A 24,328-nucleotide genomic window follows, 5' to 3' on the forward strand; every position below is an offset into this window, starting at 1 on the left:
GAGAAATTGTTCTTTTCACCTCTGAAAAGGGAACTTGCAAATCCTGAAGGGAAGTCAATGGCTGCCCCATTGCTGATTGGTTCATTGTGTTGCAGGTCACAAAACATCAAGTGCATTGCTGCCTGGGACCCAGAGCAATCACATCAAAGATGCTTAACTTTGCCAGACCTGGGGAGTGCTGGTGGGCTGTGGGATGCCATACTGCTTCAGGGTGTACTTTATATCCTTTATTTCTAGTAATATATTTTCTTTTCTTTCTTTTTTTTTTTTTGAGACAGAGTCTCACTCTGTCACCCAGGCTGGAGTGCAGTGGTGCGATCTCAGCTCACTGCAAGCTCCGCCTCCCGGGTTCCCGCCATTCTCCTGCCTCAGTCTCCCGAGCAGCTGGGACTACAGGCGCCCGCCACCTCGCCCGATTAGTTTTTTTTTTTTTTTTGTATTTTTTAGTAGAGACAGGGTTTCACTGTGTTAGCATGGTTCTAGGAATATATTTTCTTATTTATTAATTGAGACGGAGTCTCACTCCCATTGCCCATGCTGGAGTGCAGTGGTGCGATCACAGCTTACTGCAGCCTTGACTTCCTGGCCTCAGGTGATTCTCCCCACTTCTGCCTCCAGAATAGTTGGGATTAGAGATGTGTGCCACCATGCTTGGCTGATTTTTTTTTTATTTTTAGTAGGGACGGAGTTGTGCAATGTTGCCCAGATCGGTTTTGAACTCCCGGGCTCAAGTGATCTTCTGCATCATCCTTCCAAAGTGCTAGGATTACAGGAGTGAGCCACCATGCCTGACCACTAGAGATATTTTAAAACCTCATATGCATATACAATAGAAAATATTTATAAGGTTATCTACAAAGCGATTTCTGGTCCTGGAATGTTCTGTGCTTTTCCTGTTGACCCTTTCCTCAAACAGTTGCCTCTCCCTTCTTACTCCTGCAGAAAACTGTATTGTCACAATATATGGGGAGTGAAGTAATGGGATGACTTCCAGATAAAAACAGAAGCCTCGCACATCCTTTCTTGAGAACAACTGCATGTTTTGAGATCCCCAAGATAGCCCTCAGGTTTAAGGGTCCACTAGAAGGGTTCGCGGGCTCAGCTAACCTGATAGACTCCAGTGAAACAACACAGGTTAAGATCAGCAGTGGGAAAAGGCGCATGGAGCAGGGACAGGACAGACCCAGTGTGGAGCTTCCGGGTGCCCGGAGTATTGATGTCTCCTAGCTATGATGTGTGACAACACCATGGGGTATCCCTAACCAGTGACCAGCACCAAATCCATAGTGTCCAGAGATGTTATTGGGTGTAGGTCACATAGACATGACTGAGCCCCCATGGGCCTCACATTAGTGTCTAGCCCCCCCAGAGTCAAGCTGATACCACCTGGCCCAAGGCACCACGCTAAGTCACATGGTGAGCATAGATCTTCTGTGGGAGGATCCTAAAAGTTGTTTGCATCCTACATTCATTAGGCAGGACCTGGGTGTTCACCTCTGTATCACTCTGCTCCTTTAGGAACCCCTTCCGTGACATATTTCATGAGAACTATTCAATTCTGCCATCACTCTGTGCTGGAATAGCCCATCCAGCCTCCTGTTTTTCTTATGTTTGGACTCTTGTACTTACTTTTTAAAAAAAACATATTTTTATTTTAAGTTCCAGGGTACATGTGCAGGATATGCAGGTTTGTTATGTAGGTAAACATGTGCCATGGTGGCCTGCTGTACCTGTCAACCCACACCCAGTTATTAAGTCGAGCATGCAGTAGCTATTTTTCCTAATGCTCTCCCTCCCCCAACACCACCCCCAGAAAGGCTGTAGTATGTATTCTTCCCCCTCCCTGTGTCCACGTGTTCTCATTGTTCAGCTCCCACTTACTAGTGAGAACATGTGGTGTTTGGTTTTCTGTTCCTGCATTAGTTTGCTGAGGATAATGGCTTCTAGCTCCATCAGTGTGCCTTCAAAGGACATGATCTTATTCTGTTTTATGGCTGCATAGTATTCCATGGTGTACACGTACCACATTTGGCAAGGTTACAGTTAAATAGGAACGTTTCTACACTGTTGGTAGGAAAGAAAATTACTTCAAACATTGTGGAAGATAGTGTGGCAATTCCTCAGAGATTTAGAACCAAAAATACCATTTGACCCAGCAATCCCATTACTGGGTGTATAGCCAAGGAATATAAATCATTATATTACAAAGATACATGCACATGTATGTTCATTGCCACACTATTCATGACAGCAAAGACGTGGAATCCACCCAAATGCCCATCACTGAGAGACTGGGGAAAGAAAATGTGGTACATATATATCTTACTTTGCTTTATCATTTTCATTCAGTTTGAGTTCATTTTATGAGAAAGTCAAAGAATTAAATTGAAGCAAATTAAATAGCATATACTGTATTTGTCATATTTTTATTTGTTTGCATGGTACAATGGTAAACAATGGTAAGCACTGCATTGGATATATTGGAGAAAAACCATGTAGATTTCAAAGCGCTTGATGTGATAGAAGATAGAAAATAATATATTTCTCTTCTTCAATTACTCTTTAGATGTCAGCATAAGAATGATGAAAACATTTTCCGTTTTTATGAAGTGGTTTAAAAGCCTATGTCTGCATATAATTTGGTTCTTTTTTCTCAAATCCTTAGCTCTGTTGGTTTTAAGACTTTTTTTTTTCCTGAGCCCTGCTTCTTGTTTCAAGCCTTTCATTATGGTTCTGTACTTTCCACTCCTGGGCATCATAATACACTGAAAATCTACCTATCAGTCATTTGCTTTAAGTTGGTTTAATTTCCACTTTTCTTAATTTTTTTCAAGATAGTCTAAAGAAACACCCTCATTTACCTTTAGTCTTAGAACCAGTAGTCTCACTAGTAAAGTCTTTTCATTGCTCCATAACTCTCCCGCATGTTTACTGCTGTGCAACAGAAATACAGACAGGAAACGACTGTTTTATGCTGAGCAATTACCACCTCTTCCTCCAACCACAGCAAACTCAGTCAACAGGCCTTCTAAGCATGCAGGAGGAATTTTCTTTTCTTTTCTCTTTCTGTCTGTCTGTGTTTTCCCTTCCTTCCTTCTATTCTTTCTTTCAGATAACACGAAACAGCAGCTATTGCTAACTGAAATTTCATACTTAGGCAGCAGAACATTCACTGATAGAAAGATAGAAGATCGATAATATTGATGCCAGGTTTAGAATTGCAGATCTGACATTATTTACTTATTTGGAAGAGGTATCCTATCTCCCTAAATGTTTTCTTTTTCTTTTTTGTGTCTGCATTATTACAATTAGTAAAAGAATTCCACATGTATTAGCTGGTTAAAAAGAGGAAGTGAAGTAACGTGTGTGTTCTAGTCAGCATAGAGTGGGGTGTGCTGCAATTTAGCAACTCATAATGGAAAAAAAAAAACTTGTTTTTTCCTCATACTACAAACACAGGACAGGTAATTAGGGGTCCTATTCCCTACCTCTTTAGCCTGGGACCCAGGCTAATGGAGCACCTGCCATCCCAAACATTGCCAGTGGGTGTGGTAGGAGAACGGCTCAACTCGGGGGTGTTTGTCGCCAGCCTGGTGCCACAGAAGCAGGAAGCACTTCCCTCACGGCTCACCTGAAGCTGTCCTGCCCCACATAACCACCAGGATGCCCCAAAGTGCGGCTACCTTGCACTCAGAGGGAACTTGTTCAGGGACTAGAATTACGGACTTTCTCTGTAAGATATTTGTCTAAAGTGCTGAGCTTATAGTAGGTGTTTGCCGAATTTTAGATAACATGGTTATTACTTTGCTACAAGGTCATGAACAAATTACGTTACTTTGCTTAAGTTCCAGTTTCTGTAGAGAGAGGAAATTTTCAAGTTGTGACTGTTTAATTTCAGATTTGAACCTAAAGTACATTTTTAAAATGCTTATGATGAATTAAATGGAAATGGAAAAAGTACGTTACTGTATGTAAAATTCTATAATTCACAGATTAAGGTTGTATTAGGTTGGTGCAAAAGTAATTGCTATTTTGCCATTACTTTTAATGGCAACAACTCAACCTAATATTTATACTTTTTCCGCTTCCCTGACACATATACATGCACACACACATGCACACACACCCACACACACATAGTCAAACACATATTCACAGTGAATTTCTTTCTTTCTTTTTTTTTTTTTTTTTTTTTTTTTTGAGACGGAGTCTCGCTCTGTCGCCCAGGCTGGAGTGCAGTGGCCGGATCTCCGCTCACTGCAAGCTCCGCCTCCCGGGTTCCCGCCATTCTCCTGCCTCAGCCTCCCGAGTAGCTGGGACTACAGGCGCCCGCCACCTCGCCCGGCTAGTTTTTTGTATTTTTTAGTAGAGACGGGGTTTCACCGGGTTAGCCAGGATGGTCTCCATCTCCTGACCTCGTGATCCACCCGTCTCGGCCTCCCAAAGTGCTGGGATTACAGGCTTGAGCCACCGCGCCCGGCCTCATTTTCATCAATAGGAAATTCTCCCTCCCCCTCAAAAACTATCTAGTTTTTTAAACTGAATACCTTAACAACCACGACAGATTTTTGAACACAAATTGAAAGTAGTGAATGCACTCTGAGTTATCTGACCACCAGAAGGCTTTCCAGTCAAGGGCACCTTTAGAGTAAAGCCCTCTCCCTATTTTAAACACAGCATTGTGCCTTCAGTTATTTGCTTTTCTCTCTCTCTCTCTCTGTTTTTTCTTTTCTTTTCTTTTCTTTTCTTTTTAAGACAGAATTTCTCTCTTGTCACCCAGGCTAGAGTGCAATGGCACGATCTCGGCTCACTGCAACCTCTGCCTCCTGGGTTCAAGCGATTCTCCTGCCTCAGCCTCCCAAGCAGCTGGGATTACAGGCACATGCCACCGCACTGGCTAATTTTTGTATTTTTAATAGAGACGGATTTTCACCATGTTGGCTAGGCTGGTCTGGAACTCCTGACCTCAAGTGTTCCGCCCACTTAGGCCTCCCAAAGTGCTGGGATTACAGGCATGAGCCACTGCACCCGGCCACTATTTTTTTTTTTTTTTTCTTTTTAATAAATATCAACAAGGGGGAAATGAATAGGGGTTGCAATGGTAAGAGATGAACTTTCATACATTTAACTTTTTTTTTTCTTTGACTTTTTTATTGAGGACTTTGCCTGAAATTTTGGCTAAGGGTATTTAGAGATCATATGTAACTTTTTGTCACTGAATTTTTAATTTTTTTTCCTTTGCAGGCATTCCATTTTTTTTAACTTTGTGTTATTTAACCTGAGTTTTTTATGTCGATCTTCTCATTTAATATACTCAGGTTATGGGGAACAATTATTTAATATGAACCACTTTAAAGGTGTTTAATTGACAAATATAGGATATAATATGGTGTTATGATACATGTATGTATTGTGGAATGATTATATTAGGCTAATTAACATAATATGCACCATTTTAAAATAGTAATTCTAAACTCCAGAACTTAATTCCAATACTTGAAATTTGAAAGGAAAGGGAACAATATCTCTAGTTAGAATAACTTGAAAAATCATCAACAAAAAACCCTTTTTTCATATACTTTATTATTTTTGTTTTGCAGAAATCTAAAAGGCTGGCTAAAGAAAATGTTTATTTTTCTCTTAAAAATTATTCTTGTCACTTTCTTGCAAACATCCACTAGGCAAATCAGGCATAATAGATTTCAAATTTTATAATACATTTCAATTTGACTGCTTTAATCAGAGTCAAACCAAAACAAACAAAAAAAAGGGTAATGAAAACAGCAAATAATAATAACCTTATAATTTTCAATTCATTAAACATTCTTCATCATATTATACTCTAAGGATTATGCAAAATAAATTATAGAAGAGATTATGCGATTCGTTATTAATTCTTTCCCTGCAGGTTTGAGAACCAAAGGACGCTACACTAGTTCTTCATTACAGAAATATGCACTTCATGTAATAGAATCAGATTGCGCCCAGGCATGGCAAGAAGGCCAGGCATAAGCTGAAAAATGAATCTGACAGTTGTCTTCAAATATCGTTTTAGCCAAATGTTTCGAATTTCTCCCAGTGCAGACCTTTGATCAGAGTTGATAAAATCAATCAGAGTTAATAACATCAATCAGAATTAATAGTCTGATGATTTTTGTCACTCTATAATGTTTTCAACTTTCGAGGCATGAATTATGGCCTTTAACCCTGTCCTCTTTTCATTGCTCCACGGTTTCCCCAATTCTATGGCCAGGATTAGGAAATTTCCTACAGTTAGATTGTGTATCAACCAAATGACGAATTAGCTCTTTTGCTGAAATTATCTAAACATAAGGATTTGTCTGAGCTTTCCAATCACTAAAATTATATTTTCTATGTATTTATTTAAAGTAAGGTTTTGTTGAGTAACCTAACCAAAACTATGCATACATTCGTAATATATATATACACGTATAATCTGTTTTGATATCTATCTATCATCTATCATCTATCTATCTTATCTATCTATCTACCTACCTATCTATCTATCACAAATTGTTAGTCTAGGTAGTAACCTTTGTCTGTTGGGATATTTGCTATTTTTCCTGAGCTATATTTCTTATTTTCCATTTATGCCTACAAAACTAAGTTTATCGCTCCTTCCCTCATTTACATGTTGGACGAAGCCCCTGAGGGACCAGGGCAGATTCCCATTCTACACGTGCACTTGTCATTGTATTTTTCAGAGTTCTTTTTGGAGTTGCTGGGCCCTGAGTTCCAGCTCAGTGTTTTGTTCATGAACACATAAATCAGAGTAGTGAAGCCCAGGGACAGAAAAGCACTGAGACAATTTCTCTTCTCTGATCGCCTGTTGTGAGTCCTCCTTTTCTGCTCCTGTGGAATCTGTTCTGTAAAATCCAATCTTTTCTCCTCAGCACCATTTTGCACAAAATTCACATATGCACATATATCAGAAAATAATTTAATGTCATTTAAAAAAATTATTTCCAAAGTAAGGCATCAATATGGTGGAAAATTTAAAAATACAGAGACACACAGGATTAAATAATAGTAATAACAATCTATTGCCTAACACTTTCCTGATTCCAGAAGAAACACTTTCCTAATTTCCTAATTCCAGAAAAATTGTTTCTTCTGAAACAATTTTTGCAATTTTTCCATTTCTCCTACTGTTTCCTAAAGTCAAAATCAAATGATTATATGCCTATTTACAAGTATGTCAACTTTATTCAATGTCTATTTTCAGCATAAAAGATGGGGATTTAGTTCACTATCACTAGCCTTCTTTATTTCTTTTTTCTCCAGTAATTTAAAAAGAAATATATTATTTAAAATTATGTTATTAATTCGCTATGTACCTGGAAATGATGTACTTATTTTTCATAATTTCAGTGAGCATCTCAACATCTTTTGTGAAAAAGGAGAACGTGGATGTCACTGGCTTTCACTTCACGTTATGTGAGTTCCACTTTTATTTTTTTGTTACCAAGATTGTTAGCTTTTGTATTGCAGAAAGGGTTTTTTTGCTGACATGTTTAAGGAAGGAGTTTGTTGATTTTTATGTATTTTGAAAAAATATAAATATTAGATATTTGTACGATAAGCTGATTTAAATCTATTTCTTCTATTTAAAAAAAGTATTTTGGCCAGGCTTGGTAGCTTACGCCTGTAATTCTAGCATTTTGGGAGGCCAAGGCAGGTGGATCACCTGAGGTCAGGAGTTCGAGACCAGCTTGATAAACATGACTAAACCCTGTCTCTACTAAGAAATACAAAATTAGCTGGGCTTGGTGGTGCATGCCTGTAATCCCAGCTACTCGGGAGGGTGAGGTAGAATTGCTTGAACCCAGGAGGCGGTGGTTGCAGTGAGCCGAGATCGTGCCAGCCTGGGCAACAAGAGCAAAAGTCTGTCTCAAAAAAAAAAAAGTATCTTGCTTTGTTGGACATTTTAATAAACGGTGAAATTCAGAAAACACTGACATAACAGGTTAGATAAATAAGAAGAAAGGGCCAAGAGAACATAGGAAATGGGTAACACAATCACAAACACAAAGAAACAATCAGTAGTTAACTTTTTGATTTGAAACGTCAACACAACTGTACAATCACAAAATCACAAAAGAAAAAGTTGACCTTCTAAGTTTAAAGCTTCAGATGAGCATTCACATTCCCTAAGGTGAGTCAAGAAGGTAAGGGCAATTTATTTCTTTAATGAAATATTAAGCCATGCTAATTAATATTAACCTAAATGATAAATATGTGTTTATATATATAGTGGTGTTCATATAATTTCATGTAATGTGTGCATCTGAATAATCTCAGCATGGTTACACTATTAATGCTTGGTACTTTTTGACTTATTTCTCTGAAACAGATCCTTCGCCTGTGTATACACACAGAGACTCACACATCAATCCAGCTCCATGCAGATGTATAGACTTTTGTGATGGGGTGTGTTCAAGGAGGGCAAGGATGGTGCGTCTTCCATTTCTGAAGACCTTGTGACACTTTTAGTCTACCCAATTCTGTTATTTTTTTAGTCAATTATATTTCAAGCAAGATTTAGATCTCTCAGAAATATAAAAGCCAACAAAGGGAAACAACAGGATTAAAATATGTCTAGTCTTCTGGCTATACACCAGAATCTCCCAGACCAGTCTAGAGAATGTGAAACCTCTATAAACCAAAACATACACCAGTAAAATAAAGGTACCTTCAATCTGGTAGGGTAACTAAAAAACAATTTTCTCTTCATTTCATATGTGTGTGTGTGTGTGTGTGTGTGTGTGTGTGTGTGTGTATATGTGTGTATGTATATGTGTGTGTATATATGTGTGTGTGTGTGTATGTGTGTGTATATGTGTGTGTGTGTGTGTATATATATATATAAACATTTTACCCATTAGACATGTCTGAAAGTGAGCATGAAGATACATGGTAGAAACACCTAAAATTTCTATTTAATAAGCAGCAGAATCAATTTATCAATGTTTAAATAGAGGACTCTCAAAAAGTAAAGATGCTATACTAGATGTGTTGAAAAACAGTGAAACAAAATGTCATAGTACTTGTTTGCAATGAAATTACGGTTTATGGGTGTATAAGACATGTATATGTGTTACTCTTACACTGTGTCCTTCACTACCCATCGGCATACAGGACACAATATAAGCACCATAGCAGAGCTGCAGACAAGATGAGGTACCTATTAAGAATATAGTCACATATCATTTTAGGGGAATATTTAATGCATAAAAATAAATCAAGGAATAGGTTAGTAGTAGTCTATCATTTAAAAACTATTCTGTGCAGAGCACCTCAAATAACATTTTGAATTAAACCAAAACTTAATTTAATACTTAATATTCACTGAAATCTCCCTAAAGGCACATAAAGGATTTACAAAATTTAAAAAAAAAAAGAAAAAGAAAATTTCTCTTTCGAATAAGGCAATGTGTGTTATGCTATTTTTCATGATATAAACTTTTAATTTTAGTATTTTTGAAAGGTAGGTAAAATATTTCTAGTTGCTTAGGGTTCAACGTCTAGAAAATTTAATATGAATAGCATTTCACTAATGAAAGTGCTTTTCTTCCCCCTTCCCCCATAGCCCATCTTCTCCATAAACTCAGTACAACAGTATCAGCTCCCAAACTGAGCTGTCTCTCCACCCTGTGACTTATCAGCACTGATTGCTATCAGCTGTTTCTGGGCCTGCCTGCATTTTGATTCATTGAGGTTTTTCCTTACCTCCCTGTATGGTTCAAGTTTTCTCAAGAGAATGATGGTGCAATGTAATCTATTCCTCAGATATATCAGAAATTTCACAAATGTTTAGGCTTATTGGAGACGATGAGATCCTGAGGGAAAATCCATATACTTTCTTGTAGATTTCAATGAGATAGCAGTCCCATGATTTATCAAACATACATTCAGAAAACCTGCCAAGGGATGAACTTCATTTCTCATTTTCCTTATTTTAAAGTGAAATTTTAACTTCCTAACATTTCTGGCAGTGAGTAAGCAAAGCCCAAGTTTCATATAAAGAAGAGGAATATGTTGGTATTACATCCAGGAGAACATTTGCTTTTGTGCATGTGTATACGCTTTCTATGTCTACCAGTTTTTAGCAGATCCGAATATAAGTCTCACCATTCCCTCTGCTATTGCTGTTAGGAACCACAATACCTTTGACCCAGGAGTCAGAGGGTTTTCATTTTTTTCACAAAAATACATAAAATCTTCAACCCTAGGTAAGCATTTGCCCAGTAACATGCAGATAAACTGAAACTCCATCCATGACAATTACAGAGTAACCCCTGATAGAATAATCTTATGCAGGATGATAAAATGCCCTAGCTGCCAATTACAAGTGCCTTTACAAAGCCGTTTCTCCTGTTTTCTCAGTAATGCTTCATTTGTCTTGCCCAAATTGGGTTTTAGAAAAGTGAAAAGAAGTATAACATTTTAACACAAACATGTTTTCTTTTCTTTTTGGAATGATTGTATAGAATATAGCACATTGAACTTGAGAAAGTAGCTACAAAAGAGCAGATGCTAATGAAAAATACCAGCTGGAATAATCATACTGTTGGATAGTGGCTTCCATATTTATTATATGATCACTAGACCATTTGCTGATGTGAGTTTAACATAGTATATTTAATCACACTTTTCCTCCTATATGTCTGCAGTAAACCGTCAGAATATTTTTCAGATATTAATATCCCCACAAGAAAAAACAGATCCCCACAAGAAAAAACAGATCTTTGCTGCTCAATGTGTGGCCTATAGACCAGCAGCATCAGCGTCAGCTGCAAGCTTGTTAGAAATGTTGCTGGCCACGGTGGCTCATGCCTATAATCCTAGCAGTTTGGGAGGCCAAAGTGGGCACATCACTTGAGGTCAGGAGCTCCAGACCAGCCTGGTCAACATGGCGAAACCCGTTCCTACTAAAAATACAAAAATTAGCCACGCATGGTGATGCACACCTGTAATCCCAGCTAGTAGGAAGGATGAGACAGGAGAATCTCTTGAATCCAGGAGGCAGAGACTGCAGTGAGCTGAGATTGTGTCATTGCACTCCAGTCTGGGTTACAGAGCGAGACTCCGTTAAAAAAAAATAAAAATAAACAAATAAATAAATAAAAGAAGAAAGGAAGGAAGGGAAGGGAAGGGAAGGGAGAAAAGCAGACGTGTAAAATTTCAGGCTCCACCCAGCATTTGTAATAGGATTTCACAATAATATTTGTGCTCATTACAGTTTGGATCCCCTTTCTCAGTTTCACTATCTTTTTATCAAATGTGAATCTGGTGTTAACACACATCTCCACAGCCTGGGTGCATTTATGGTGCAGGAAGCTAGGACAGAGTGTGCAGAGGATGCCCACGGAAAACAGATGCTGCATGCACAAGGTCAGAAATACAATTCAGCCATTGCTGACTTGTGGCTTGCTGAAATGACCAGGCTGCACAGCCTTCATTTTCAGATCAATAGTCATTTCTTAAATATATTTGGTCCTGGACTCTGATTTCTGTGCAGGGCATAACCATATTTCTCTTAAAAACTTATGATCAGTATAAAATGGCTTTTATAGTGGATTACATCAGAAGAATGGATCCGGAGTGATAACCAGGTATTCTTAGTTTGGGCAATGAGGAACTCTATGAAACACTAGCCTTATAGTAGCTCAGTTTAAAAACAAAATAGTCCTATGAATCTTTCCTTAATATTCCCTTTGGATGTTGTATTTTCAAAGAATAGTCTCAAGAGCAAGAATAAATATCAAGTATAAAATAATTAGTTAGTACTAGTGAATAGTTTTGGAAACAACAAAAGTCCTATTCAGATCTAGGCAATATTTGAGCCACATTTCTTCTGACTTGGATTAACAGTCACATCTGTAATCTGCTTTGTGGCTGCGGCACAGTCAGAATACATTCGGATGGCAGATCCCTAAGGCAATGGAAAGCAGCTTAGTGGGACACACTGAGGAGTTGGTGACAAGGAGTCCTCTCAACTTTCTGCTGACTCCAGATCAACAACTCCAGACACCGATACCACACTCAGATCTCTAAGCCTCTTCAAAAACAGAGCCTCTTAGATGATTCTTTCCTAAACCGCCAGTTTTTCACTCCTTTAATTCATCATACCCTATGATCTGTTGCTTCTCGAGGATGTAGGCATGTCTTCTGGTAAGAACCAACAGAACAATCGCCTCCATGTTAAAGGACAATTTGAAAAGAAAACATACTTTGGAAAGCCAAAATGGTTATATATGTGCTTAAAATTTGCTTCCAACTGTTGGAGTTAAAACTTTACTAAACGATCAAAAATACAACATAGTTTTATATTTTATTTCTATGGGAGAACACTTGAGAGGGAAATACATGCTGATGTATCACCTCATATAAACTTTTTCAGATACAAAAGCAACAAGTTTCTTCCTTAAATCATTAATTTTCTTTTTTCTGAAATTCACTTCTGGATAAAAATATATGATTTATATATATTATGTGTACTCAAAATATTCCAGATATAAAAAGCCTTAAAATCATACCTGTAGCTCATTCTAAAACTAAAGCTACACAATTACATTAAAAGAAAATAAATAAATAAAAATTAGAAATTGCTTTAGCTGCATATTAGTGATTTTCTACTACCTCCTAGATCAACAGATTGTTTTAAATTTTAAATTTTAAAAAATAGATTTAGGGGGTACATGTGCCGTTTTCTTACATGGGTACCCAAATAGTGTACATTGCACCCACTAAGGAATTTCTTATCCTTAACCATCTTCCAACCCTCATGCTCTTCTGAGCTTCCAACATCTGTTATTTCACTCTCTTTGTTCATGTGTGCACATTCTTTATCTCCCACTCATAACTGGAAACATGCAGTATTTGACTTTCTGAGTTATTTCACTTAAGATAAAGGCCTCCAGTTCCATCCATGTTGCTGCAAAATACATGATTTCATTCTTTTCATTCTTTTTATGGCTGAGTAGTATTCCAATTGTGTGTGTGTGTGTGTGTGTGTGTGTGATATTTTCTCTATCTAATCATCTGTTAATGGACACTTAGATTTATTCCATATTTTTGCTGTTGTAAATAGCACTGCAATAAACCTACCAGTGTAGGTATCCTTTTTGATACAATGATTTATTTTCCTTTGAGTAGATAGTCAGTGGTGGAATCAATGGATCCAACAGTAAATCTATAATGCATGCTGAAGATGCATTTCAGGGATAGGTTATATCCAAAGAACTCAAATTTAAGTTCTATGAGAGATAGATATTTAGAGCAAATGAGGGGTACTTGAGTTATCCTAGCCTCTCCCCTTCCCACATTTTCCCCTGATAGGAGAATATTTTCCTCTTCAGCTCTATGTGAACACCTGTCTTTACTACAGGGTGGTTGTGGGTGTTAAATTGTTTGTTATATCCTAGACAAAAGGCATGGTGCAATATCTGACATACCACAGGTGTTCCATAAATGCCTGTCATTGTTATTGTCTGTGGGAATGTCCTACTATTAAAGTTCTAGTAGTAATAGCAACAATTATTAACATGGAAAAGGGAGAGAAAAAGGAATCCCTGAGATAACTAGAAAAACGTTTGCTTTTAAATCTTGACATTTTCTGAAAATTTTTCTAAGCATATTTACAAGCTAAAATTCCAACACTTGACTTAAATATCTTCTTATGTGAAACAACTAATTAATCAATGAATACATAATCTGCTTCTCTGTCAATTTTTTATCTTTTATGGTTATGAACTTTCTTCTAAAATAATCTGTAGTCTAAATTTAAACCTAGCCTCTTTATTATATAAGAATGCTTATAGCATTTTTTTCAATAATTTAGTCCAATAAGTCACATAGATTAAAGGTGTCTCTACATATATATAATTTAAACATTTACATTGCCACATAGAAAGTGGTTTTCTTTTTCAAACCCCAGTGTTGATGATGATAGTTCCTGTGTGCTTGCATTTGTATTAGCCAAAAGAAATGCTTACAGGATTGAGGAAAGTTGCTGAGTAGAGTTGCTGTTTAAAGATTTATAGATGTGTGAGAAGTATTGCTATAAATTAGCATCCCCAGATTGGTCTAATTATGTCTGTATCTCACATGCCTTTCAAATATCTAGTATTCTTTGCTATCTCTGCTTACACTTAAATCAGTTCTCTCTATGATGGAATGATGGATGGGGGCTTAGTTTGACAATAAGACACTATCAAATGGATGAAATATTGGAATAAAATAACTATCTGAAAGTAAGAATGTACTATTTCCACTCTGTTAAACTCACAAAAATGGTAACAAAACATGGCAAACTGTGGTGGATTTGAAAAAGCTTCGTGGCAAATGCCAGTACCTATCTCCAGCATGGTACAAAAATGTTGAAGTATGACATTTACAGTGAGTATAGCTTAGGAGGATGAGAGATTTTGGAAGTATTGTATATTTTCTACTACGGTTGCATGTTAGGTTAACCAGGAAGCATTTCGCTTAGAGGTATTTTTAATCACATCCTTACACCCATACTAAACATTTTGTCTCACCTAGCAGTGTGCAATGACTTTCTGCACATCCATTCCAGTTGAACTGATCCGACGTGAATTTCATCTCCAGCGCTTAGAGATGATACCTTGGCAGTTCTGTTCTAAATGGGGAGAATAGCAGTGAGAGGGCCTATGGGAAAATAAGGCCTTCAAAACCCCCTACCTGAAAAGACCTCCGTTTGTTAAGGTGGAATCAGACACTGCTGAAATCTTCAAAGGGACGAGGGTTAGGTGTGAAGTCTGGAGGAATAAGAAATACAGGTGCTCTAATGAACAGCACTGGCTAACTTTGTATTATTATTATTATTATTATTATTAGCCTATCAGAAAAGACATATCATTCATGTCAAAAGACAAAGTATTTTTTAACCATGTTTTAAAAAAATCAGGCTACAGAGTGTAGATTTAAATATTGATCGTTTTTTAGACCGGCATGAACTATACGGCCCAGCTGTCTGTGCAAACGCTGTGGCGACGATAATAACCGATGATAACCTCACCGCAGCATCTATCATCTTGGCAGAGTTGTTTGTTAAGATCAGTGAAGATCCAGAAAAATCAGGCAGCCTGCTGCTTGGTTTTGCCAGGAGTAAACGTACTGAAGGATACCGGGAGGACTGGTCATTGTTGTTCTTCTTGTGGTTGCTAGTATTATTATTATTATTATTATTATTATTATTATTATTACAGAGGCCAGCGCTGCTTTTGGGGTGAAAGAAGACCATCAGCAAACCTCAGCCTTGCCGCCAGGACTCCACCGTCTTCTGTCCGAGTCTGCGGGTCCGCAGATTGCGGCAGGGAGGCCCGGGCACCCGCAGGTGGCGCCCCACGTCCGTGTTTGCGCCCTCGCCCGCGCTCCAGGCGCAGCTAGGAAACCCAGCGCGTCTCCCCGGGTCTTTGGAGCCAGCGCGGAGACCGCAATTTAATAAATAAGCGCGAGTGCCAGCCGCTCCACCAGCCCAAGGTTCAGAGGAGCAGACACACAGACCCGGGCCGGAGGCCCCTCTTGTAGCCCTGCGGGAACCGGACAGTTCCCCAACTGGGGACTCTGGAACCACAGATCCTAAATCATCAAATTCTCAAGCTTTTTTTCCTCTCTTCGTCCCAGTCATCCCAGTCATCGTCGTCTTCTTTTTTTTTTTTTAAACTTATTGTTTTTTTCGCCCCTTTCATTATGAAAGTGGTCACGCCATTCAAGATTAAGACTTGGAGGGAATTGGGGAAAGAAAAGAAAGAATCTAAAAGAAGAGAAGCGACCGGTGCTTTTAAGGGTGCCTAATTTTCAAACGAGACGTCTGGGAGGATTTTGCTCTGGGCGTTTGGGTGAGCTGGACGGGGGCATTGGAGGGTGCGGCGGGCTTGGGAGCAGGGAAGGTTCGGAGTCCTAGGGCGGCGGCGGCGCTCGGCTATGCCCTCTGGAGACTGGCGGGGCTGCCGGGCCGAGGGGATCCGCGATGGAGCCGCGCTGCGGGCGCGCTGGGCGCGGGAGTGCGAGGGGCCCCAGGCAGCGGTGCGGGCGCGAAGCCCAGGGACTGGAGGCGCCCGGGCGCACAGCGCGGGGCGCTGAGCAGGGCGAGACGCGGGGTTCGCGGTCCCGGGCGCGGCGCCTAAGCGGGCGCGCGGGGCGCGGGGCGTGGTGCACCCCTGAAGCGGCGCAGGCTGGAGCGGGAAAGCGGCAGGGCGGGGCGGCGCGGTTATTGGCCACGCGCTGGGAGCAGGGTCGCGCTCCGTGTCCTCCTCCCGACAGCTCCCACTCGCCTCATTTTCTCTAAGCAGAGCAACTTCGCTGACAGCGGAGCTCACCCAGCATGGATGTTCCAGGTAACCACCCCCGACCTGCCCTCCCCTCCGCGTGCAAGCGCCTTCTGCGTGGATTTTAACCAGGACTCTCGCTGGTCCAGATCGAGGGGTGGGGGAGGTGGAGAGAGAGAGAAGGGAAATAATGTAGGATCGGGGCTGCGGACAGCGATATTTATCAAGAGCCAACTTCTCCGTTCTTAGAAAGAATATTGGAAGAGTTAATGGGAGGCTGTGGGCGGCGAGGGGGCGGTTTCTCTGCGTGTCTCTGGGCTGGTATTGAAATGGCCGGTCTGCTTTCCTGGGAGGAGCGGGGACGGGGCAAAAGTGCAGATGGGCGCGTAAGTTCGCAGAAACCTGCAGGGGCTGCTGCCCAGCCAGAAAGAGAGAATCCCCTGGGTCTGGAAACAAGAGCTGGAGAATAAGCCAAGCCTGAGATTCCATCGTTGGAATCGGTCCTTCCGCGGAGAGAGGAATCCCAGGGGTTTCACCAAGGGGGCTCGCTAGTGGCTGCAGGGACCTTGGAAGTGAGTGTTTGGTTTTACTGCCTGTGTGTGTGTGTGTGTGTGTGTGTGTGTGTGTGTGTGTGTGTGGTGTCATTTTTCCCCTGTTAATCTTATTCGCCCTAAGGAGATTCCTGGGGTTTGTTCTTCGGGTGGAAAATAGATAAAACCTGTACCAAAGGGACTTAAATGGACTTTAAAAACATCTCGAGGATTGAAAAATAGAGGATAGCAGGGAAACAAGGGAAAGGAAAAGGGTTCCTTGGTGCTGCTCCAAGGAAATGCCTTGAGATGAAGGCGAGAAGGCAAGCATTCGTAGGTTTTTCTTTGCCTACGTCTTAGCCCCCTCCGCGCTGGTAAATGGGCGGGGTGGCGGTGACGCCTTCTGAGGGTCTCGGGGCCCGTCTTAGCGACGAGGACCTGCACAAGCGCGGCCCCCTCCCTTGTCGCAGGCCCGCGCGCCGCTCGGGAGCCTTCAGGGATGCGCTGCCCGCTGCGCCCGGGCGTTTCTCTGGACCTGTTGTGCCAGATCGGAAAGCGGGTTGGCTGTGCGCGGGACCAAGGGGGTGGCCTTCGGGGAGAGCCCCCGAGCTGCAGGCATCTGCTCCCAGTCCCCCTTCTTCCCGGTGGCTCCACCTCCCGGTGTAAGGCTTTGGGTTCTGTGCCCTGACAGGTCCACGGGCGCCTTTCTTCTGAGAACGACCCTGGCCTTGACCGTCAGAGCGCGGGACAAAGGCCCGCGGAGGCTGCTGCGGGCCCCGCGCGTTCCTGCGCGCCCTTCCGCGCCGCTCGCGCCCCCGCCGGCCTCCGCCCCCGCGCGCCGCCTCCCACCAGCCCCGATGCAGGCGCCCGGCCAGGGGCCCCTCGGGCTGCGGCTGACGATGCCCTGGCGCCGGGGGGCGCTGCGCGAGCCGGGCGGCTGCGGATCCTGCCTGGGGGTGGCGCTGGCCCTGCTGCTGCTGCTGCTGCCCGCCTGCTGCCCCGTGCGGGCACAGAACGACACGGAGCCCATCGTGCTGGAGGGCAAGTGCTTGGTGGTGTGCGACTCCAGCCCGTCGGCGGACGGCGCCGTCACCTCCTCCCTGGGCATCTCCGTGCGCTCCGGCAGCGCCAAGGTGGCCTTCTCCGCCACGCGGAGCACCAACCACGAGCCGTCCGAGATGAGCAACCGCACCATGACCATCTATTTCGACCAGGTCAGCCGCCAGCCTGCCCACCCCGCCCCCAGCCCGGGGAGAGGGGCGGGGATCTGCGCGCGCGGGCTGGGGTTCAGGCTTCTTGGACGTGGAGTTCCCAGGCTCTGTCCTCCCCCTCTGCCCTGCTACTCTCTTTCCTCCCGTTTTATAGAACGCACTCCTACTCTTTCCCTTTTCCACATTGTGGCTTTTTAAAAACTTTTAAATGATCAGCCAACTTGGCACTTGGATGACTGAGAGTCCCTTAAGGCTGTCTAAGCTTTCTAAGAGTTCCGTAAACCTAAAGATTTGAAATGTATTTCCCAAAAGGAAGCATTGCACGTTTTACTTTTCACGGCGGTATGGTTGATGGTCTTCAGTCACCCAGGTGCCCACCTGAAGGATTGAGTGCATTTAAATCTCTCCACTCTCAGAAAAGGACTCTTCCCAAGTCTCTGCCAGCATTTGGAAAATACAGCCTATTGCTTATTTTGAGGAATGGATTGGGGGAGGGATGTTTATCTTAAAAAAAAAAAAAAAAAGAAAGAAAGAAAGAAAAAAACGTGAGGACGAGCAGGGATGGTTATATAAATACTAAACAAAATATTGTGATTATATAAGTAAAATATATAGTAAATAAAATATATACCATAAGCAAATGCAATATATACAAATCTTTTAAAAGAGCAGTGACTTACATCACCTTAAGCCACTTAACTTATGCCATTTGGTTCAATGCAGAGGTCTCAGAGATATGATCAGGCCTTTCCAAACCCTTCTCTGGATTATTGGTGCCCAGGGTTAAAGGCTGTAACCTTCTTTTTGGGTCCCGCTCGCCTGGTTTCTGTTGTTTTTCAGAAAAAAAATTAAAAGCATTATAGAGATTTCCAAGCTTTAGCTAATTAGCTAATTGCCCAATCATTTTACCAAAGTGTTTCCCACAGAATGGAGCGCCTAGCAGTCCCTGACAACCTACCAGGGCTTACTGTACGTGTTTAATTGACTTTCTTTTGGTCTGTTAGGCAACGCTTAAACTTAATAACCATAAACCTACAGACACACACTCTTGACTCTATTTAAGCCAGGGTATTTATTTCTTAATCATTGTTAAGCTTCAAGTATTTGAGGGTTTTTTTTGGGGGGGGGGGGCGGGCGGAGGCATGTGTCTCTTTAATTCATTTTTTTTTTTTACAAAATGTAAAATTATTTATTTTGATTATGTCCAAATGAGACAACAATGGAATAGGCATTTGGGAACTAATACTCTATTAGTACGGTTTCCTTTATATGCTGTTATTGTTATATTATTATTATTCACTTACAATGTCTTGCAAAGTTTTCATAGCATTTTTATATCCCTCTTTGCATTTGTGTATCAAGAAAGCTCTGTGATGTAGGGCAGGATAAGTAGTAGCAGGATTCTAATTTTATACATGAGCAAACTATGGCAGGGTGCGTTCAATGTTTCTCTGGCTCCCCAGTTAATGAGGAGCTGAGGTCTGCTTTTCTGGGTCTGGTTGGGTATTCTTGCATCTACAGCAGGGATAAATTCTACCTGAATTTATCAGCTTCCAGAATGTAAAATTGAGATGAAGGAGTTGAGGTGAAAGAAAGAAGCAGCTCCGGAGGCTTAAATGGAGACTGCTTTATCCTTTTCTAAAGCTTTGTAAGGAAGACAGCGAGCATAGCCTTATGAGACTGAGAATAGGCATCCCGAGGTGCTTGTCTTAACAATGGAGCCCAGAGTGTCTGTCTCAGTCCTGCCCTTGAGTGGAGCTGAAGTGGTGCTCCCAGCTGGGTTGAAGAAGCTGAAACAGGCATATTTCACAAGTCATTTCGGCGATCGTCATTGGCAGCATTTCACATTGCGTTGGGAATTGCATGTTATTTATCTATAATGAGCGTGTAAGAAATAACAGCAAAGGTATTGCGGTTGAAGTTTATATTCTCATTAGATCACAAGATCTTAAACCCAGGATTTTGATGTTGTTGCTGGCTGTTTATTTTAAAAGGCAGGCCATCTTATTATTATAAAGGAGTTGTGCATTTATGGATGAGGATGGAGATGGCATCCAAAGTGGCCAGAGTCTGTGTTGAACATCTGAAAGAAATTGGGTCATCATGGGGGTCCCGCCACTCTTGAAATTCTGCTTATGAAACACTCACTCCTGCCCTTTTATCTGAGAAAAGCCATCTGCAGGGTCATGAGCTCATTCCAGGTGGCTAATTTTGTCATTGTTTTGCATGTTGTAGAGTTTGCATTAGCTTAAGCTAAGGATGTCCAAGCTGCCGATTCTCTATTTATTCAAGCTCATTTACAGGGCACCATAGCTCAGGCAAGGGAGCAGCACATTGCTCAGGGAAAAGTAAGGAAAAGCAGGAGTAGCAAATGTTTTTCTGCAAAGGTCTTTCATTCAACACCCATCAGCGACTACCTACTGTGTGCGTCCAGAGTGTGCCAGGCACTGGGAACCACTGGAGATCCACACCTCATACAGCCCATTGTCTCTGGGAACACATGAAGTTAGGTCCCAAGCTTGAACTTGCAGAAGTGATCTTTAATTGGCCTCTTGCTCCATAGCCCCTTCTCTACCCACTCAGAATCGAACTCTTTTTTTTTTTTTTTTTTTTTTTTTTTTTTTGTCAGACAAGGTATCATGTTGATGTACCCATAATCCCGCGGACCTCCCTGGACTCAATTTAGGATTTAACAAGCTTACAAGCTTTGATTCCTTTCTCTCTGCCCTGCCCCTTTAACTCACAAAATTCACAGCCGGTTTTTGAATGCATAAATAAAATATGCTTTAAAAATGTTGATTAGTTACAATGTATTAAAATACCTTTGAGATTACTTCCTGCTGTAGGATCTTTTAACTTCAGCACTGCTTCCTTTCTGGGAAGCCAGAATGCTGAGGATGCTGAATTTGTGTTCCCAGCCGCTGATGAAGGAGGCAGTGTTGCTGGTTATCCAAGGATGATGAAAACATACACTGAGGAGGGGCTTGCTATTGTGTGCTGTGTTCCCTCTTCTTTTTCAGGTATTAGTAAATATTGGCAACCACTTTGATCTTGCCTCCAGTATATTTGTAGCACCGAGAAAAGGGATTTATAGCTTCAGCTTCCACGTGGTCAAAGTGTACAACAGACAAACCATCCAGGTGGGTAGACTTGGAACTGGATCCTTTCAGGTTTGGGTTAATAGTTCCCCATCGCTAAAGACCCCTGCACCTGGTCTCTGAGGTTGAGGGAAACAGGGTATTGGGCTATTTAGGGGTGATGCGGCTCTGAACTAGCTGGGAGTGCTCACTGTCAGGCCCCCTGATGTGTACTGGAAGGGTAGGATGGGGGTGGGAATGGGGATATTGGCAGAGGAGAGAACAGTGTGTAGGAGTTGGGTCCTTTATGGTCTGCTGAGCTCTACTCTCTGCATTTTAGGTCAGTTTAATGCAGAATGGCTACCCAGTGATCTCGGCCTTTGCAGGAGACCAGGATGTCACCAGAGAAGCTGCTAGCAATGGCGTGCTGCTGCTCATGGAAAGGGAAGACAAAGTGCATCTCAAACTTGAGAGAGGCAACCTCATGGGGGGTTGGAAATACTCCACATTCTCGGGCTTCTTGGTGTTTCCTCTATAAACACAGAGCACCCTAGATGGTGGGGGAATGGCAATCTGGACCCAGGAATCCGCCCTTTAAAACACCCTGAACTTGCTGGAATTGGGACACCTTGTTTCCAACCTCCATCAGACTGTTGCTGTAGAAGAATGATTTCCTTTGAAACCTCCAGTACTTTTGTTTTTGTTTTTTGGAATATTGACAATTCCTCGGGAACCTGGCCTCTAATTAGTTTTAGATGACAAGGTCTTAAGGAGAAATGAAATTATCGATTTGAGCAATTTGTACCTGTGATTGTAAAGTCAATATCGGATTTTATTGTTGGGACCATGGACCTCTTTTGTTTGTATGTTATATTGTTGTCCCAATGGAAGGAGAGCTCCTGATTCCAGGATGGACTGCAGGTTGCAGTCAGGGCTTGAAGCAGGAGCCCAACAAAGAACCACCTGATGGACAGTCCTTGACATGTGTTCTGTGTGCGTCTGTATAGCCTTAAGAAAAAGAATGGCTTCACTTTCATTCTGTATTCTTCCCCCCACCGTGTGGATGGGAGGACTTGGGAGGGGGATGGGGACATTGTGAACCTGTCAAGAAGTGCTTTATCCAGAGAAGCAAGTTTTGCACGATTGGACTGCAGCTTTTGTTTTGTATTGTTTGTGTTTTTTCTTGAATAGCTTTACTTTTCTTTCCACACTCAGCTCTCCCTCCTCAACCCCACTTTTATTTTTCTTGCTGGGATTGGGGAGAGAAAATATATGTTGAATTCCTGGATAAGACCAAACAAAACAAAACATTAAAATACCTGTATGTTTTGTTTTAGATGAGACCAAACCAAACAAAAAGAATCTGTTTATCGAAGTAAAAATAACACAATGTACAATTCGGCTTAGTCTCTCAAAGAGATTCTAAGATGCACCTTTATAACTATTAATAGCAACCTGGATTTTTTTAAAATTTATACTTCAGAATGCTTTAAGAACCTGGTGTTCCTGGGTGGTCCTGAATTGTATAAGTTGGGAATGGAAGCTGTAATGACCAAGTCCCCTAAACATACTGCTTCTTTGCCACGTGTGCTGTGACTTCTCAGCGGGTGTTTTAATTTATTTGGATCCACCTCTGAGTGAGCGCACAGTGATCAGGTGCTTCGAAGCCAACAGACCAGCTCCTCTTCCTCCGGATCCTCTTTTGATCTGCCCAGGAAAGGGATGCATTGCCACTCTCCTGCATGCACCTGGCGAGAAGCCACCTGGAAGTCACTGTGGTTAAAGATATTGCTGGAGGTACCCCAGGAGCACTGTTACAAATCCTTCTTGTTTTGGCACCTCTTACAACAACATTATTAAAACACAGCTGAGAGTTGATGGGTGTGTAATTCATATGCCAAGGAAATGTCACTGATCCCAAAGCAATCAAAGAGGAGACCTCAAACCAGATGTTAATTTGTTCTTTGTGTAACAATGTAACCAAAATATTGATGATGAAAGTCATAATTTAAGATTCAGAATAAATGGGTTTGATGTCTGGCTTGCTCTTATCCTCCACTTCGTCTCCCAACTCGTAAAATGTGTGGAAGTAAAGGCCGACTGTCAAGGACCTGGGGAAGATAAATCTATACAGTGCCTCTGTAAAAAAAAATGTACTCTCAAACACACACACACCGGTATGTGCAGACCTGGCTGTGGGTCTGGATGGATATTGTACACTTAGATATATTTCAGTTTATACATATGTATTCTTTAAAAGGAAGATCTTGGGGGAGATATGTGAAAAAGACAGCTTAAGAAGGTTTTAGGGATAGGCAGTCTGCTTTTATCACATGTCATCTTTGATGTGGTGCAAGTTCCAATCCAGTATTTTCATCAGTGAACACTGATATAAAAGAAACTAACATTTTAAGAGCATAAGTTGTTTCCAAAAATGTGTATGTGAGGATGGAGAGGAATTAGATTCCATTTTTGAAAAAGAAATTCAGTGGTGATTATATAAATGACAAAATGTATAGTTTGACTAAGGGTCTAAGTTTTACTTTCCTCGGATGAAGAGCATAATGGGATGCAGAATTTTATTTGAATTGAAATGCTGTTGCATTTTGTGAGGGAAAAAAATCAATAAAAGAGCATTGGGGTACCTTGGCTTTGTGATTAGGAGACATACTTCTAAATAAGAATATTATTTGTGAAGGCTGATAACATAACGAGAAGGATGCTGGAATATGGTTTATTACTCTTGGTTATTTTAGTCCTCTTTCCCCCATTTCCTTAAACTTATGTTCAATTTCAAACAGGAGACCTCGTTAGAGGACAGTATAATATTCCACAGATTGAAGCGTATACAAGTACTTGTTACTTTTGTCACTTAATCATATATAACACATGTATGTTTGTATTTACATCTTTATTACATACAGGTTGTTATTGGGCTATCCTGGCTAATAAGCAGCCTATTAATTAGACAGTTTAAACAAGAGTATAGTTCAGGTGTTTATTTTGTATTAGAAAAAACATGATATCCTGATTATTCTACTTTAGTTCATCATCTTCTTCTTCTTTGTTTTCTTTTTCTTGAGATGGATTCCAAAACCTGCCTTAGGAAGGAGCCATGCTGCCAGTGTCCCTAAAGTGGTTTCTCATCCCCTGCAGCATCTGCCAAAGTTCTGTTTGGCTGAGGATCTATGAGG

The 24,328-nt window shown here is 41.3% G+C and overlaps 1 protein-coding gene across 3 annotated transcripts in view; it reads left to right on the plus strand.

Moving 5' to 3' along the window:
• The window catches only part of CBLN2 (cerebellin 2 precursor), a 97,056-nt gene extending 73,880 nt beyond the window's left edge, over positions 1-23,176 (plus strand). Inside the window, exons 2-7 of one of the 3 annotated variants that reach the window (XM_050767904.1) lie at positions 7,393-7,458; positions 15,255-15,887; positions 16,338-16,385; positions 17,538-18,060; positions 21,078-21,197; positions 21,475-23,176. In XM_050767904.1, coding sequence (XP_050623861.1) covers positions 17,704-18,060; positions 21,078-21,197; positions 21,475-21,672 — 675 coding nt within the window. In that variant the 5' untranslated portion in view covers positions 7,393-7,458; positions 15,255-15,887; positions 16,338-16,385; positions 17,538-17,703 and the 3' untranslated portion in view covers positions 21,673-23,176. Of the gene's footprint in view, positions 1-7,392; positions 7,459-15,254; positions 15,888-16,234; positions 16,386-17,537; positions 18,061-21,077; positions 21,198-21,474 lie in introns of those variants that run through there. The other 2 variants (XM_050767902.1, XM_050767903.1) reach the window with 2 other exon arrangements.
• Positions 23,177-24,328: the final 1,152 nt, after the last annotated feature.

The sequence above is a fragment of the Macaca thibetana genome, chromosome 18 (genome assembly GCF_024542745.1).
Source record: "Macaca thibetana thibetana isolate TM-01 chromosome 18, ASM2454274v1, whole genome shotgun sequence".
Lineage (NCBI taxonomy): Eukaryota > Metazoa > Chordata > Mammalia > Primates > Cercopithecidae > Macaca > Macaca thibetana.